The 14,946-nt window shown below is 36.5% G+C and overlaps 1 protein-coding gene across 12 annotated transcripts in view; it reads left to right on the top strand.

Annotated features, from left to right (window-relative positions):
- CSNK1G3 (casein kinase 1 gamma 3) overlaps positions 1–14,946 on the top strand; it is a 113,776-nt gene that overhangs the window by 84,298 nt on the left and 14,532 nt on the right. For 6 of the 12 annotated variants that reach the window (XR_005988852.1, XM_041761537.1, XM_041761538.1 and 3 more), the window contains 3 exons: positions 2,949–3,044; positions 12,683–12,789; positions 13,305–13,328. Coding sequence is in view for 11 of the 12 variants with exons in the window: in XM_041761537.1 (XP_041617471.1) it covers positions 2,949–3,044; positions 12,683–12,789; positions 13,305–13,328 (227 nt within the window). In the remaining variant the exon portion in view is untranslated. The remainder of the gene's footprint in view (positions 1–2,948; positions 3,045–12,682; positions 12,790–13,304; positions 13,329–14,946) is intronic. The other 6 variants (XM_041761545.1, XM_041761544.1, XM_041761541.1 and 3 more) reach the window with 5 other exon arrangements.

Here is a 14,946-nt window from a genome sequence, read left to right as displayed (position 1 = left end):
CCACGGAAGATCATTGAAATACGGGGGATCTACGAAGAGTTTATGGAGAAGGTGGCTTTTGAAATGAGCCTGATGAATTGAATTTTTAAAAGGCAGATGAAGGAATAAGGGCATTTTGGGGAGAGAGAACAGTATGAAGAAGTTTAAAAATGTAGAGTTTGAGGAATAGTGAGCATTTCAGTTTGCTTTGAGCAGAGTAGGTTTGAGGCAAAGCATAGCAGCTAAATTGACAGTAGAGTCTGGGTAGGGTAATTGAAAGCTGTTGAAATTTTTGAGTGATGTTCTCACTTTTTTTGTTTTGTAATAAGCTTGATTTAATGTATCTTTGACATAAAATGTTTTGCTGGTTGGGAGTTAAATAGTGTCTTTAAAATTTTCACTTACAACCCTTTCTGGGGATATATAATGTGCTGTCCTTTTTTACTCTTGTATAATTTATCCCACCAGAGTTCAAGTGAGTTAAATGAGATGAAAATCAAAGGAAAGAGCACAACACACTAAAAAATCATAGCAAAATAAAATACTCCATTTGGGGGATATTTAACAATATTGTGCTTTAAAGTACAGCCATTTAAAACAGAATAGTTTTAGAATTTTGCCTTAGAAAAATTGGGACAATAAAGGATCTTATATATAAATTTCTTCAGATATAAATTATTACTCGTTGACAGTTTAAATACTCTGATAATACTCTTTCTGCATATAGAAAGAAATGGCTCCAAGACAAGACTTGGAGTTTGTGTTTTATATGTCAGAATAATTTCTCAATTGGATGAAGATCAATAATTCATGTTCTCTGTAGCTGTTAGGTATTATAATAAGTGAAACTCTTCTTTTAATGTTGAATTCTATTATAATTCAAATCTCTTCAGGTTGAACTTTCTACCTGTTTCAGACTTGTCTTCCTAGCTAGATTGTGAGCTCACTGAGGGCGAGAATCATATTTTATTTGTGTTGTCCTTGTTGTAGTAGATGCAGGGAGTCAATTTTTGTTTTCTTTTGTGTGTGTGTTTTTTTCCCCAGGAAACCCTTTAGGGTAGCTTATGTATTAAATTTGAAACCTGGGTATGCAGGCTGTTATCATAATAAAAAAAAGTTATATATCTCAGAAACTTTTCCTAAACATCTGTGAAACAGTAAACATTTCAGTTGTATGAGATATTCGAAGTTGATAGTCATAAAAGAACATGTAGTTAAATGACTGAAATGTAATGTCCCCAGATAAATAATTTGTAATTTAGAGTTGACGGTTGAAGTCGGGATCTCCTGACATTTCAGAGAAGGTGTTAGGTGTACATGTAACTATTGATTGTGAGGAGAGGCTGGAGAACTGTTCCTATCTTCTTTACGAGGTCCATGACCCTTAAATGTTACCTGTTGTTCTAGGTAGTATTTAGGTATTTGTCTCCATTTTAGCATCATTTTCATTCTTTTGTCTTTTTTAGATTTAATCTCATCTAATTTATCTTAGTTTAAGGTATATACCTGCTAAATTCTGGTCATGAACACAGAAGGTTTAATGAAAAGACCTAGAACTGTGGTAATTGTTTTGATGGTAGACTTCATGCTCCTTCATACTTCTTATGTAAGTTTGCATTGTACAGTTTAATTAGGGAAGCTTAGTGCCATAACATTTATTCATTGTGCCCACTTGGACCTAACATCTCTTCTCTCCTAGGCTTGCTCTGGCCACTGATAGGTTCAGGCTCCCAAGGGCTCAATATACTTGGCACTTTGTGACAAGGTTTTTTTTATTTTTTTTTTTTATTTTTTTTATTTTTTTTTATGGCAAGTTTTTCTTGACTTAGTTTGAAAAAGAAATAAAGAAAAGAGCACTGAAGACTTTAAACATATATCATTATATTAAGGAGCTAGGTAGTACTACTGGCCGAGTAGTAGGCTCTTGAGTTTCAATCCCTCCTGTATTTCTTGCAATTTCTTTGACCTTAGGCAAGTATTTAAAGTCTAAGTCTCTTCCTCATTGAAATGAGAATGATACTATCTATCTCAAAATGAGGTAACACATGGAAAGCAGCTGATGGAGAACCAAACATGTAATTATAAAACAATGTTAACTATTGTATTCCTTTCCCATCTTTTTATTGGTGCTGACCACATTTTCCTGGAACATACATATTGACCCCTCTTAAGCAGCTACTCCTAATTCTGTTAGTATATTATTATTAGTTTGTGGTTATTGCCGTGCAGTGTTGCCAAGTCATGTAAAAGCATCTAGATATCAGTCTATCATGGGAATGGGTTCCTTAATTTGAACTAGATAAAAAGAGGTCAGGGAAACAAAGGGATTCATATAAAGTAGGACTGTCACTGAATAATAAAAAAAAAAAAATGCCTATCATATCCTCATAGTGTTCTTCTGTATAACACTTGCCACTTTTCAGAGAACTTTTCTGTTTTTTTTTTTCATATTAACCTCACAATCAGAAACACAGTACTAAGCAAGAGAAAAAAGTTTTCTAGGATCTACATACAGCTATTTATAAAGACTATCTTTTTAACAGTGTTAGAAGTAAGTCCTCATTAGAAAACCAAGGGGGACCTCTACTGTAAGAAAATATAGTGGATGGAATTTTAGTACTTCTGTGATTTATTTGGAATGCTTTCTTGGACACATGATTTTTACCTCCCTGGTTTTTTGTTCACTTCATTTATAAAATTGGAGGGTGGAATAGGATATCTAAAGCCCTTATACTTCTAAACTCTATGATTCTGTTTTACTTTTATGGTTGATCATTACCTAATGGTAGCCATGTAATAAAAACTTCTCCACATCCAGTATGCAAAGATAACTGCATCTGTGATTCAGAATAGCAAGGGTATTTTAAATTTCCTTTTATACGTTTGTTTTCTATATTATAAGGATGAGATGTTTAACATATTGGGTTTTTCTTCTTCCATGCATGCCACATGCATTAAATAAATGGCAGTCGGCAGACCACAGGGCAGCTTGGGACTCCCAGCAGGCAAATCCCCACCATTTGAGAGCTCACCTTGCAGCAGACAGACATGGTGGCTCGGTACAGGTATTTTCTGATTTTTGCATGAGTGATTATTTCCCAAATTTATACAACTAACCCTTTTTTGGAACTCATGGCATGACTTCATATCCTAATGAAAAACTTGTTACTGAACTCTCCATAATTCTCTACCTTTGTATTTAACCAAAAAGCAAAATTAACATGGTCTAGAAAGACCACCAGGGATACTACGATTTTGTCTTTGTTCATTTTTGCAAGTATATGCAAAAATATTTAAGTAACTCATACTCAAAACAGGTTAGAAAAACAAACTGTATTAATTGAAATATGTGTTAAGCTTGATTTTCCAATAATAAGTTCAGTCTTCTTTAATGCTGTAATAGAACACTTTTATATCTTTTCCCTTTCGTTGATTTTTGCCTTCTTTAAGCTTGAAAATAGGAAATTTTTTATCCTTAGTACTCAGAATATACTTTCAGATTAATTGATCCAATAAACATGACCCTTATTGTTACAATGGTATATTTTGTTTCTAGAAAATATCAGGTGGAGAAAATAATTTCAAGAATGAGGATTTGTTACTCTCCTCAATTTCCTGGATATTTCTAAAAATTTAAAGCAGTCCTTTTTTTTGAAGTGTGTTCCTCCCTCCCCTTTTCTGTACCCTTGGAAATAACTTATCTTGCCCTCACATGCCCCCCTGATTTCATCTTTTATGTGAATTATAGAAAGGGGAAGGTTACTAAGTCTCTTCTTTTAAAATGCTCACTTCAGGTAATTTAAATGCCAGTTTAAAGTAATTGAGATAATAAATATTATCTGCATCCATTTTAATTTAGAACTTTCTTTAAAAGTTTTGATTTTTTTCCTCTACATAATTCCACTTGAATAATTTTCCATTATGTTTTACCAAGTTTGCATTTTTCTTAGTGAATGTGTATATATATTTAGTCTATTGGATATCTGCCCATAGATTTTCTTCTTTCTTCATTTGAATTCTAAAAATCCGTTCTTGATTAAATCTTATGGGTGCTCATGTTTTTCTCACCCTTTAAATTTTAGAGGTAATTTAAATTATGTAACCAAATATTTTTATAGAACTTTGTCGTCTGTGGACCTTTCAGTCCTGTGTAATGCAAGTATTTGAAGAGGACTCAGAAGCAAGGGTGCCTGAATTTTAAGATCTAAAACAATTTTTATGACCCCAATTCATACCCTTGGAATAGCTAATGGAACAAGTTATATTTAGTTTCATAACACAAACTGGATGGTATGTTTGTCTGTATACGTTTACATGTTTCTAAGTGTCGTATGTTATAATAGCAGGTGTCTTGCTCAGTGGTCACTGATATCTGCAGCAGTTACGATACTATTAAAAGCTTTCTGGCCCCTTCTCTGTCATACCACGAATGTGTATTTTCTTAGCTTCCTCTTACCCTGTGGGATTCCCAAAGGTGGTTCATGGGATCTCCAGACCATCACAGGGTGAATGACTTTGATGATTTGGCTCATCACTGTAGTATTGTATGTTCTCTTTTTTTGTATGTTCCCAAAGAGATGTTTCCACTTACTTTCTTTCTCACCATCCCTTTAACAACTGCTCTGCCTACGGAGACTACATCTGGCTTCATTCTAATATTCAATACACGATCAGTTTTACGTAGTAGCATTCTAGTAATACACAAGCAAAAAAAAAATTTACATTATTTTCATTGACTTCCTGAATATATTTTACACCATCAACTAACCTGACACGATGGGCATTAAGCAAGTTTGACCTCTGTGAAAAATTGACTGGCAATGTAAGTAGGCTCATGCCTCAATCTTGTTCTGTCCTAAAATATTGACTTAATTTATGCTTTATAGCCTACCCACTTAAAAAGTTCGAAAAGTTACAATATGGCACTTGAATAATTGGACTAATAAAATTGTCGTTTAAAACTAGTAATAAGAAGAGGAGAGAAAAGTTACTAGGGATGCCTGGGTGGCTCAGTGATTGAGTGTCTGCCTTTGACCCAGGGTGTGATCCTGGAGTCCCAGGATCAAGTCCTACATTAGACTCCTTGCATGGAGCCTGCTTCTCCCTCTGCCTATGTCTCTGCCTCTCTCTGTGTCTCTCATGAATAAATAAATAAAATCTTAAAAAAAAAAAAAAGTTACTAAAATCTAAGCTAATGTGATTATTCTAATAAATGAATCCTCCATTTCATTCTGAACAAAGGAAGGGAAACTGTATTCAGTTGTTCTCGTTGTCTGATAAAGGGAAGAGATAAAGAGAAAACCTTTTTATGAATACAAAAGTGTAAGAATAGTTTGTCTTGAGATTCTTTGTGATGATTGTTATGCTACAGTTTCTAGTGTTGACTTTGCAGGAGGTACAAAGACTGTATTTGGCAATTTAAAAACTTGCTTTCAGCAAATAACTAAGGTCCTGTTATCGAATAGTTTCTCATGAAAGACATTACCATAGTAACTTGATAGCTGTCTGATGATAAATAGATATGGTGCAGATTTAGGGTATTTGGGAGCAGAATCAGGAGTTACCTCAAATGAGCCATTTGAGGCCTATGGCATTCGTCCCTCATCCGTCACTGCCCTGTGTTCCTGGAACTCAGAATTGCTCTCACTGTGTCACCACAAAGCCATTCCAGTCTGCCTCCAGTTGACGTGCAAGATGAAATCTCCTGTTGTTTTGACTTACAGAAGGATCCTTAAATATTTATTATTTCAGATGTGCTTTTAATAGGAACTGATTGGTAGAGTCTAAATTTCAACTCCTTTTTTCCCCTCCTTAGAATTACTATATGTATTACAAATCATTGATTTCCTTGTGTTTAAGAGCACAAACCCTAGAGTCGAATTGAGTTTAGATTCTATGCCTTAGATTATTCATCAGTAAAATGGAAATATTGATAATACCTCTACCTCATGGTTTTGTCATGAGAACTTAATTTAAAAAGTATTGAGCATAGAAGGTAGGACTTATGAAGTACTAAATGCTCGAATAATTGATTCTTTTTCAGATTAAGAAACTTGATTAGTCTCTGGGAAGTGAAGTCTAGTGGTACTACCCAAAGAAAGCATTGTCAAATTGGAATTTATCTAATTTTATGCTATATCTTTAGTGTAATTATGTTAATTCACTGATGGGGGAAGGATCTTGCTACATGCTTGATAAATTTTTTCCACTCAAGAGATTGAAAATTATATTCAGATATATGAAGACCTAATTTTGAATTTGTTCATAGCTTATATGTATTTTGGAAAAGCTCCCAAGGCATCCAGGTGTGTTCTTCTCTGCTGCCTTTAGAATCCTTGGTAATAAATATGGCTGAGAAACTTAGACCTAGCACTTTCAGTTTCTTGGCCAGTCATTATTCAGCAAATATATATACATGTCTACTAGGAAGTGCTAGGCACTGTAGTGGTGTCTTTGAATAAAAGAAGAATAACAAAGATAGGGTGTCTGTCCCCAAGGAACTTTTAGCTAGTGGGGAAGGTTAATTAAACAGTCAATGTGGTCAGTGGAGAAAATATAGCATGCTATGAGAATGTGTAGAGAAGCACCTAACCGGCATTTAGTGGGTTAAGATTTCCTGGAAATAGTTGTGTCTTTTTTTGGATTCTGTTTTTTTACCTGTTTTTAAAGTGAAGAATCAGTAGAAGTTAGTAGGTGAAAGGGTTCTAGAGAGGACTATCCCAGGCAAGAAGACAGCACCCATAAGGTGGCAGAGGAGAGAGAGAGAGAGACCTCCTGAGCAATGGACTCCAGTCCAGTCAAGCTGTTGTGTGTGTGTGTGGGTGTAGAAATGAGACTGAGAGGTAGGCAGCAGGCAAATTGTCTAGGATTTAACAGGTCTTGTTATTAAATTTGGACTTGATTTGAGGATATTGGGTAGCTGTAAAGAGAATTAGACAAGTGAGGTAACTCTGTTAGTGTTTTTCCTAAGGATGACTTTTGCTGGAGACCAGACTAAAGGGAGAACGAGTCTGAGGCAGGAACACAGCTCTCAGAAGTCTAGCTGAGGGAAAGTGATGGGTAGCCAAGATGAAGAGAAATGGGAGGATTTGCCTGATAATTAGAAGGAAGAATTTAGTTTGGTGTCAGGACCAAGGGGAAGGTTAATGTCACTTATCCTTCTATGATGTGTGTCTGCCTGGCAAGCCAGGATCTCCAAAATGAGGTTTTAAATGCATAGCTGACAACTGGTAGTGCTCATCTCGAATCCCATGGGGGACTGTGCCTTTCGCTGGAGCACAGTTCCCTTGCGTTCTTGGCCACCCAGAAGCCCTGCCCCGGGACGCGGAGAGGCAGTTTTTTTAGCAGAGGGAGGAAGATAGATGTTAAGGGCACTTCTGGAAGACTGCTTCCCGTGAGGTGGTGTGGGTCCCGATTGTTTGGACATCTTCTCTAGTTGTCCAGCCTCTGGTTGCAGTTAAAGGAACACTTGAGTCTGAGCATCTGGGGGAAAGGGCAGACCCACAAATGTTGCCACTGTCTTGTGCAGCTGGGTACTGTGCATGGGAATGAAGGACTAACATTAATTCTTATGCTGGACCCTCTGCTGTTTGAGTCCCTGTAACTTGAGACATACAAATACAGGTGAGGATAGCAGAACAGAATGAGACAGATGTATTTCAAAATGGTAAGGAAACATGCCTGGTTAGAAGTCAGAGGAGTAGTAGGTGCTACACCTCACCCAGTCCTCCGTTGTGCTTGTCATTAGCACTCCTCTTTTCTAAAACACGGCCAGGCACTGCCTTCACTTTTCTCTCTCACATCTTTGAAAATACACAGGTACTAACCAGTAGGAGAATTCAGTGATGAGTACAGTTGTGTCTTTCCCTCCTGTTTCCAGGGTGCTGTAATATGTACAAGATAGTTTGTGCGAGGAGGGTTTGTGTGCCATTAGCAGGTAAATAATTTCCAGCTCAGCTCTGTCAGGTTAGCTTAAGAAATGCCTCATCTGGGTGTTCATTTGGCTAAATGAGCATTACAGGTTTATTTTCTTATTCTTTTACAGTAACGTCTTGAAAAACTGGAATACTCATAGTGCTCAGCCTGGTACTTCTATATGTGAACGTTAAATTGAAAATCCATTTTAGCTTATCTTTGCTGAAAATCCATGAGAATGTCACTGTGGTTTTGAGTCATCTGTTGGAATATCAAGTTAACACTCTAGCTCTAGGTTTTAGAATATGTAAGAAAGTTGGTTTCATGTAGTATGTGTGAACCTTAGCATATGGATCCAGAAGACTCTTGGGAAATTACTCTTAACAATATTTCATTTATTAGTGTGCTTTCTTAATGATGGCTTTTGGAGAAAACTTAGGGCATCAGTAAGGTATATAACATTTAATATGTCTAATATATTTATTGGTTAGAAGAAGATCTGGTTAATGAAGATGGTGAACCTCTACTGCACACGTGGTATTATCCTTACAATAACTCAGTAGAAATTAGGAAGGTGGTAATACAACTGATTTATATGAATTCCTTGTATTTGGAAAGTAAATTAATTTGCCTTACAAAATCATTGACTACAAAGATACTGTGTGTTATCCTTGTACTCAAAAGTCTATGAGAATGACTTCTTTTGGAATTAGATATGGCAGGTAGCCATCAAGTGAACAATCATTTGTCTCCTAGTCTTACCTGCAGGCTATTTCCACACCCTCTTCTCTTAAAGTTGGATACTCTAGTAGTAACGCCACATCTGGATGCTTTTTTATTTGTTTTATTTTTTTGTAACCACTTAAAATAACTGTACTAGGTTTCTTATTAAAGCAGGAATATCGCAGAAAACTTCTTTAAGAACAACAAGAAGAAAAAACCCTAAAAACAACTGACTTATTTTTTCAAGTGTCAAACCTAAAAGCGGCTGTCACTTTTAGATATACTTTCATTACAAAAATCAGCTGATGGACACTAATATCACAGAGACTCCCATGTTCTACTTCAAGTTATAATTTTAGAAATGTTACCTAAATGGAATCCTTCAGAATTTGGTTTATAAAAATAATTTGTGCATATTGGATGATTTAGGTTTATAGGGATATAAAGGCTGTTTATAATATTATGTCTTTGTTTTTTTCTTTGTAAAATGCCTTTACAAAAAGACACTAATTTCCTTAAATGAAAACAAATTTAATGCCCTGATATACTCTCATGTCACCAGTGTTAAGTAGGCTGCTTTTTTTTTTTTTTTTTTTTTTTTTTAAATTTTTATTTATTTATGATAGTCACAGAGAGATAGAGAGAGAGGCAGAGACACAGGCAGAGGGAGAAGCAGGCTCCATGCACCGGGAGCCCGACGTGGGATTCGATCCCGGGTCTCCAGGATCGCGCCCTGGGCCAAAGGCAGGCGCCAAACCGCTGCGCCACCCAGGGATCCCAAGTAGGCTGCTTTTATAGGAGAACTCTATTACCACATTGATTCTATTCTTACCCTGAGATATTAGCCTTAACTCAAAGAGTTAAGGAATCGGGGAAAGGAAAAAAACATTACGTTAAAAAAATATATAAATGACGATGTTATTTCCTTCTTGTCTGGTTGTGGTCAACCAGGTGGAATGAGATTTGAAACATTTCTCTAAAAGCTTTTTAAAGTCAGGCATGACTTTGTGTGAACTGAAGTAAGTCATATTATATAATTACCATGTTCATACAGTTGCTCTTGCTGGAAATTTAGACTACCTGAGTTATCAGTTTTCAATGATACTGTTTAAAGGAAGGGAGGACACATTCGAGGAGCTGCCTGTAGTTTGAGATGCATGCCCTCCAGCTGTCTTAGGCCAGTGAACACAAAGGAGGAAAAGAAACCTGTGAATATGATGTTGAGGGAAGAGCAATGGAAATTGTTGAGTAAACTGTTTATCTTCTGCATGCAAGGCACTCTGCTAATTACAGATAGTGGCGAATACAAAAGTATAAGAATCCTGCTTTCTTTTCCAGTTCAGCCTAGGAGTTCTGACATCTTAAAAATTAAGAATAAAGAACCAAATTATGTTTGATAATTAGAACAAATAATGATTGTTGAATGTTTTCAGAAAGAGGGAGAAATAAAGAGAAAAAATTGACATGGAGCTCAATAGAATGCCAGAAAGAAAGAAGTGGGTGCCCCAGAGAAGAGTGGCAGACTGAGGCACAGGGGTATTCCTTTCCTTCAGTTGGTTGTCACTAACAATGATCAAGGCATTTTTGTGTGTTTTCAGCTGTGGGCACAAATGCAGTGTTCGTTTCTAAGTACTTGGTCTATATACCATACAGGAAACTCAGCCTCCATAATCCTCTATTCATCTAGGTTTGTTGGTTGACTTCTAGTGACTTCTCTGGGAGTTGTGAGGGCGAGAGGCCTGTTGCTATGCCCTGGACTATCAGGTTGAGGAGGGCAAGGGTGTTTTTCTTGTGTTTTTCCAAGTTCCTGGAAGAGTGCCTGGCACATTGTGGTCTCGGTAAGAACCCGAGAATTAGTTAAGTTTCAGTAAAATGGGCCTCTGTAAATGGACCCTGTTAATTAAATCTGGTAGTCAGCTGTCAGTCTGCTGTCCAGGCCTTTGATATATTAGCATGTTTTCCCCCTTATAACAAGCTCTGATAGGGGAAGCAGCAGAAGTGATTGGTATTTTGAACCTGGAGGTCTGAGAAGAAGGTAGGGTTTACTAAAAATTGGAACCCTAGATAGGAGGAGTGACCCATTTAAGAGGAGTATGAGAAATTTCATTTTGGAAATACTGCATTTGAGGTACCACATGTGGTGTAAGTGAACATGTGGGCAAGCAGTTGCGCTCACTGAGTCCTTTACTTTGTGGTTGTGGCTGAAGCCACGAATGCTGGCAAACTGGCTGAGGAACAAGGGCCGCCATTCATGGAGCTCTTAAAATATGCCTATCACTGCCCCTTACGCATTGATTCCATTTCTTCCTATCAATTTTGTTAAATGGATACTGTTGTTTCCCATTTCATATCTGAGAACCCTGTGGTTTAGCATGATGAGCTATCTTTCCCAGGTCACATAGTGGGTGAATGTTAAAGCCAGGCTTTGTTTCTGGACCCATCTACTGCAGAGTATCAGCTAGTGCTAAGTGATACAGAAATGTATAGGAAAATGAGGACTGAGCAAAGGCCACCAAATATATTTTTCTAGGAGTCATTGGTAACCTGCGAGAGTACTCTTACTAGAAATCTGATGTAGCTATAGAGTATCGATTGCAAGGAGTTAAGGAATAAATGAGTGGAAAATTTTATAAAAATGGAAGTGGTAAGTTAAGACTATTGTTTTGAAGAAGTTGAGGGGAAAGCAAGAAATAAGTCCTATAAAGGTGACTATAGGACCAAGAGGATTTGGGAGAATGTGGGAATTTTGCTATGATTTTTATTTTGTTTTAGGATTTCATTCATGCATGCATTTATTTATTTCAACAAATATTTATTGATTGTTCTGTGCTAGGTGTAGTGGGGAGATATAGTGAGCAACAGGACAAAGTTTTTGCTGTCATGGAGCAGGAGGCAGTGGGAATGGGTGTCAAGAAACATAATCCGAAAAATATCTATCTGGATAAACGCTATACAGAGTTAATAGTAGAGTATAACATGACATAGTGTGTCTGTATGGAAGTCTTAGATTGTATGATAGAAAAGGGCTGCTTTAGGGATGTTCTCTAAGAATCTGAAAGATGAGAATATGGCCAATAAGCAGGAAGGCATCAAAAATAGATAATTGCCAAAGCCTTAAGGTGGGAATAAGTTTGACATACTGGATGGAGGCTAGTGAATAAGGGGGAAAGTAGTATGAGATCAGAGAGGTAGGCAGGATTCAGATGTTGTGAGGCTTTGTAAATTAGGGTAAAGAATACGAATCTTTATTTTAAGTGAAATAGGAAGTTGGTACTTGAAGAGATTTAAGCAGGTTAATTATACATGATCTAATTTCTGTCTTCAAATGAGCACTCTGATTGTTGTATAGACAGTACATTAATGGAGGGTGGGGGTAGGTAAAAAGAGACCAGTTAATAGCTTGTTGCTCTTCTTCACATAAGAGATCATGGTGGCTTGAACTAAAGTCCTGATAATAATAGAGGTGGGGAGAACTGATTAGATTGGGGATGTGTTTTGGGGGAGAAATTAACAGGCCTCCCTGATGGATGAGATGCGAGGTTTCAGTCAAAGAGAGGATTCGCAGTGACTCCTGGATCTGGGGGGTGAACACCTGGGTAGATGAATTGGCAGTATGCAAGAGACGCCCAAGTGTCATTACACACTGAAATGAAAGATCTATTAGAAGGAGCAATACTGAAGTTTATGAAGGAAATAATTTGTGATTAGCAAGATGCCAGTGGACATGGGCACATCTGGGGTTGTTGATTCAGACCCAAGTGTAGGAGTTAGTCTTACAAATCAGAGGGAAAGAGACAAGACAAATTTCAAGATGGAAAGGAAGTATGTCAAAAAGCAAATACTGGATGGCCTTGAATTTTAATAAAATATTAGACTTATTACTATATTCAGTTATGAACAGCTCAACTACATACTAATTGTTTTATGTTCTTCTTATTAACTTTCTAATTGAAATACTTTAGCCTTAGTTTTTATCATCATATAACTTGTTACTTTGTGTGTATGTGTGTATGTGTATATATATATATATATATATATATATGTATTTCCTTCTTCTTTTCGACAGGTTGTAAGCTCTACAAATGGAGAGTTAAACACAGATGACCCCACTGCAGGACGTTCCAATGCACCCATTACAGCCCCTACAGAAGTAGAAGTGATGGATGAAACCAAGTATGTATTTGCTTTACTTCTTTTAGTACTTTTCTGTGCTTCAACTGTGCATGTTAGAAATTTATAGTCATCTACAATTTTTCTATGAAATTTTTTTCAGGGAATAGGTGCATGCAAAACAAGTGATATTTTTATTTATTTTAATCACTGAGTTTAAAATAATGCTATTCCAGTAAATATTTTATAAAATATTTAAAAACTATGGTCAATTTCTTAGAATTAATAGCATATTTTTGGCTTTTTATTTTTAGGAGTATTGATGCATGGAAATTATTTCTATAGGGTAGATGCTCTTATGCTGTAAACATAAGAATAAAAATTTTATAGTATGCTGCATGTGTTCATATTAGTTTTAAAGTAGTTTTCCTGTGAATGTAAATGATAATGCTGCTTGGAAAAAAATTAAGCATGAAAAACAATGTGAAAATTTCAATGTGGGCTATTTCTGATGACCTTTCTCCCTCTCTCTCTTTTTCCTTGTTTTTTTTTTTTTTTTTTTGTGTGTGTGTGTATAGCTGCCAGAAAGTGTTGAACATGTGGTGAGTTTTCAAGTGTAGGCAGGCAGAAATAGCTCCCTGGACTGTAATTTCAAAGATTAGCATCATTTCGCATTTTTAAAAAACATATCTTTGAACATAGAAATTACAATTGGTCAAAGTTCAAAAATATTTGGTGTCATTTACATTAGGTCTAAAAAGCAAGAAATAATTGTTTGAGGAGCTCTTTTGCCTGCTGCAACATATTCTTTTTTTTTTTTTTTGCTTCAAGTGACATCGATTTGGGGGCACTTTTAATTGAGCAGTCAATAACATCCACTCTGCTTGTGCTTGTGCATTTGTTTTGTAACACAGAGGCTTTATTTGCTATTTTAAATGGAAAGGGAGGATTTTGAGTTTCAAGCTTTTTTCCTCTTGGTAATTATTAAGTACACATAGCATATCCTTCACTTCCACCCCAATAGTATCACTAAGAGTGTTTCACTTACTAATTGTATTGCCATTGAATACACATGGGATACACTAATAAATTTATGATTAACTATAGTGAGACAGTGTTATGGAAGTCATCATCTAAATAGTTCTTGCTGGGATCCCTGGGTGGCGCAGCGGTTTGGCGCCTGCGTTTGGCCCAGGGCGCGATCCTGGAGACCCAGGATCGAATCCCACATCGGGCTCCCGGTGCGTGGAGCCTGCTTCTCCCTCCGCCTGTGCCTCTGCCTCTCTCTCTCTCTGTGTGACTATCATAAATAAATAAAAATTAAAAAAAATAAAATAAATAGTTCTTGCTAATTGCAGATGTTATGAAAAAAAATTCCTATTGTCAAGTTATGTTGAATTTAAACTCTTCTCCTATATTTGCCTGTACTTTAATGCCACATTTAATATGTTCCTCTCAGTTTCAGGACAAATCTTGAGTGAGCCTGGGAGTGAATAAAGAAAGTTGCTTAGATTAATAAATTTTGGAACATTCTACTCCTATCCAAAAGGAACTTTACATAAATTCCCAAATAATTCTTATTTGCTGGTTGCAAGATAAGGAGATTTTAGTTGTGGATATTTCTTTTTAAAGATCAGTAATCAAGTTTCTATTTTTATCACTTTTGACTATGGAATTTATTGCCAGTGTGACTTAGTGGATTTGAAGATATAATTAATCAGCTACGTACTTATGCATTTTTACATCAAGAACAAAAACAGCAGTTGATGTTTGCTGATATACTTCCAAGTGGAGTTACAGAAGTGGTGTGGCAGATTGGAAGACGCATATCCTGTACAGTTGAACATGGGTCGTAGAATCCTGCTCCTGCCACTTAGAATTACCTGCTCATCTCATGCTTGTTTCTTTCTCTATAAAATGAGGCACATATTATCTGCTTCATAGATCGTTGAGGATATTAACTATGATAATGCACTGTTTTTTTGTCTTGCCGATGGCAGTGTTCAGTAGCTATCCCTACCCTCTTTATATTTCCGCTTCCAGCTGCCAGTGACCTCTCCCATTGTTGTTCTCCTCAGCCATGTCTCCTGTTTTTACTTGTACGCCCACACTCTTCACTGAGACTGGCTGTTCACTGTCCACTTCATCTGAGACACCTGCGTTTTAGCCAGATCGATTCCCTTTTCCCATTTATTCAGTCATCAGTTGTACATTTGGATT

Source organism: Vulpes lagopus, chromosome 7, assembly GCF_018345385.1.
Source record: "Vulpes lagopus strain Blue_001 chromosome 7, ASM1834538v1, whole genome shotgun sequence".
Classification (NCBI taxonomy): Eukaryota; Metazoa; Chordata; class Mammalia; order Carnivora; family Canidae; genus Vulpes; species Vulpes lagopus.
The sequence above is the reverse complement of the archived record's forward strand: the minus strand, read 5'-3'. Positions and strand labels throughout refer to the sequence as shown.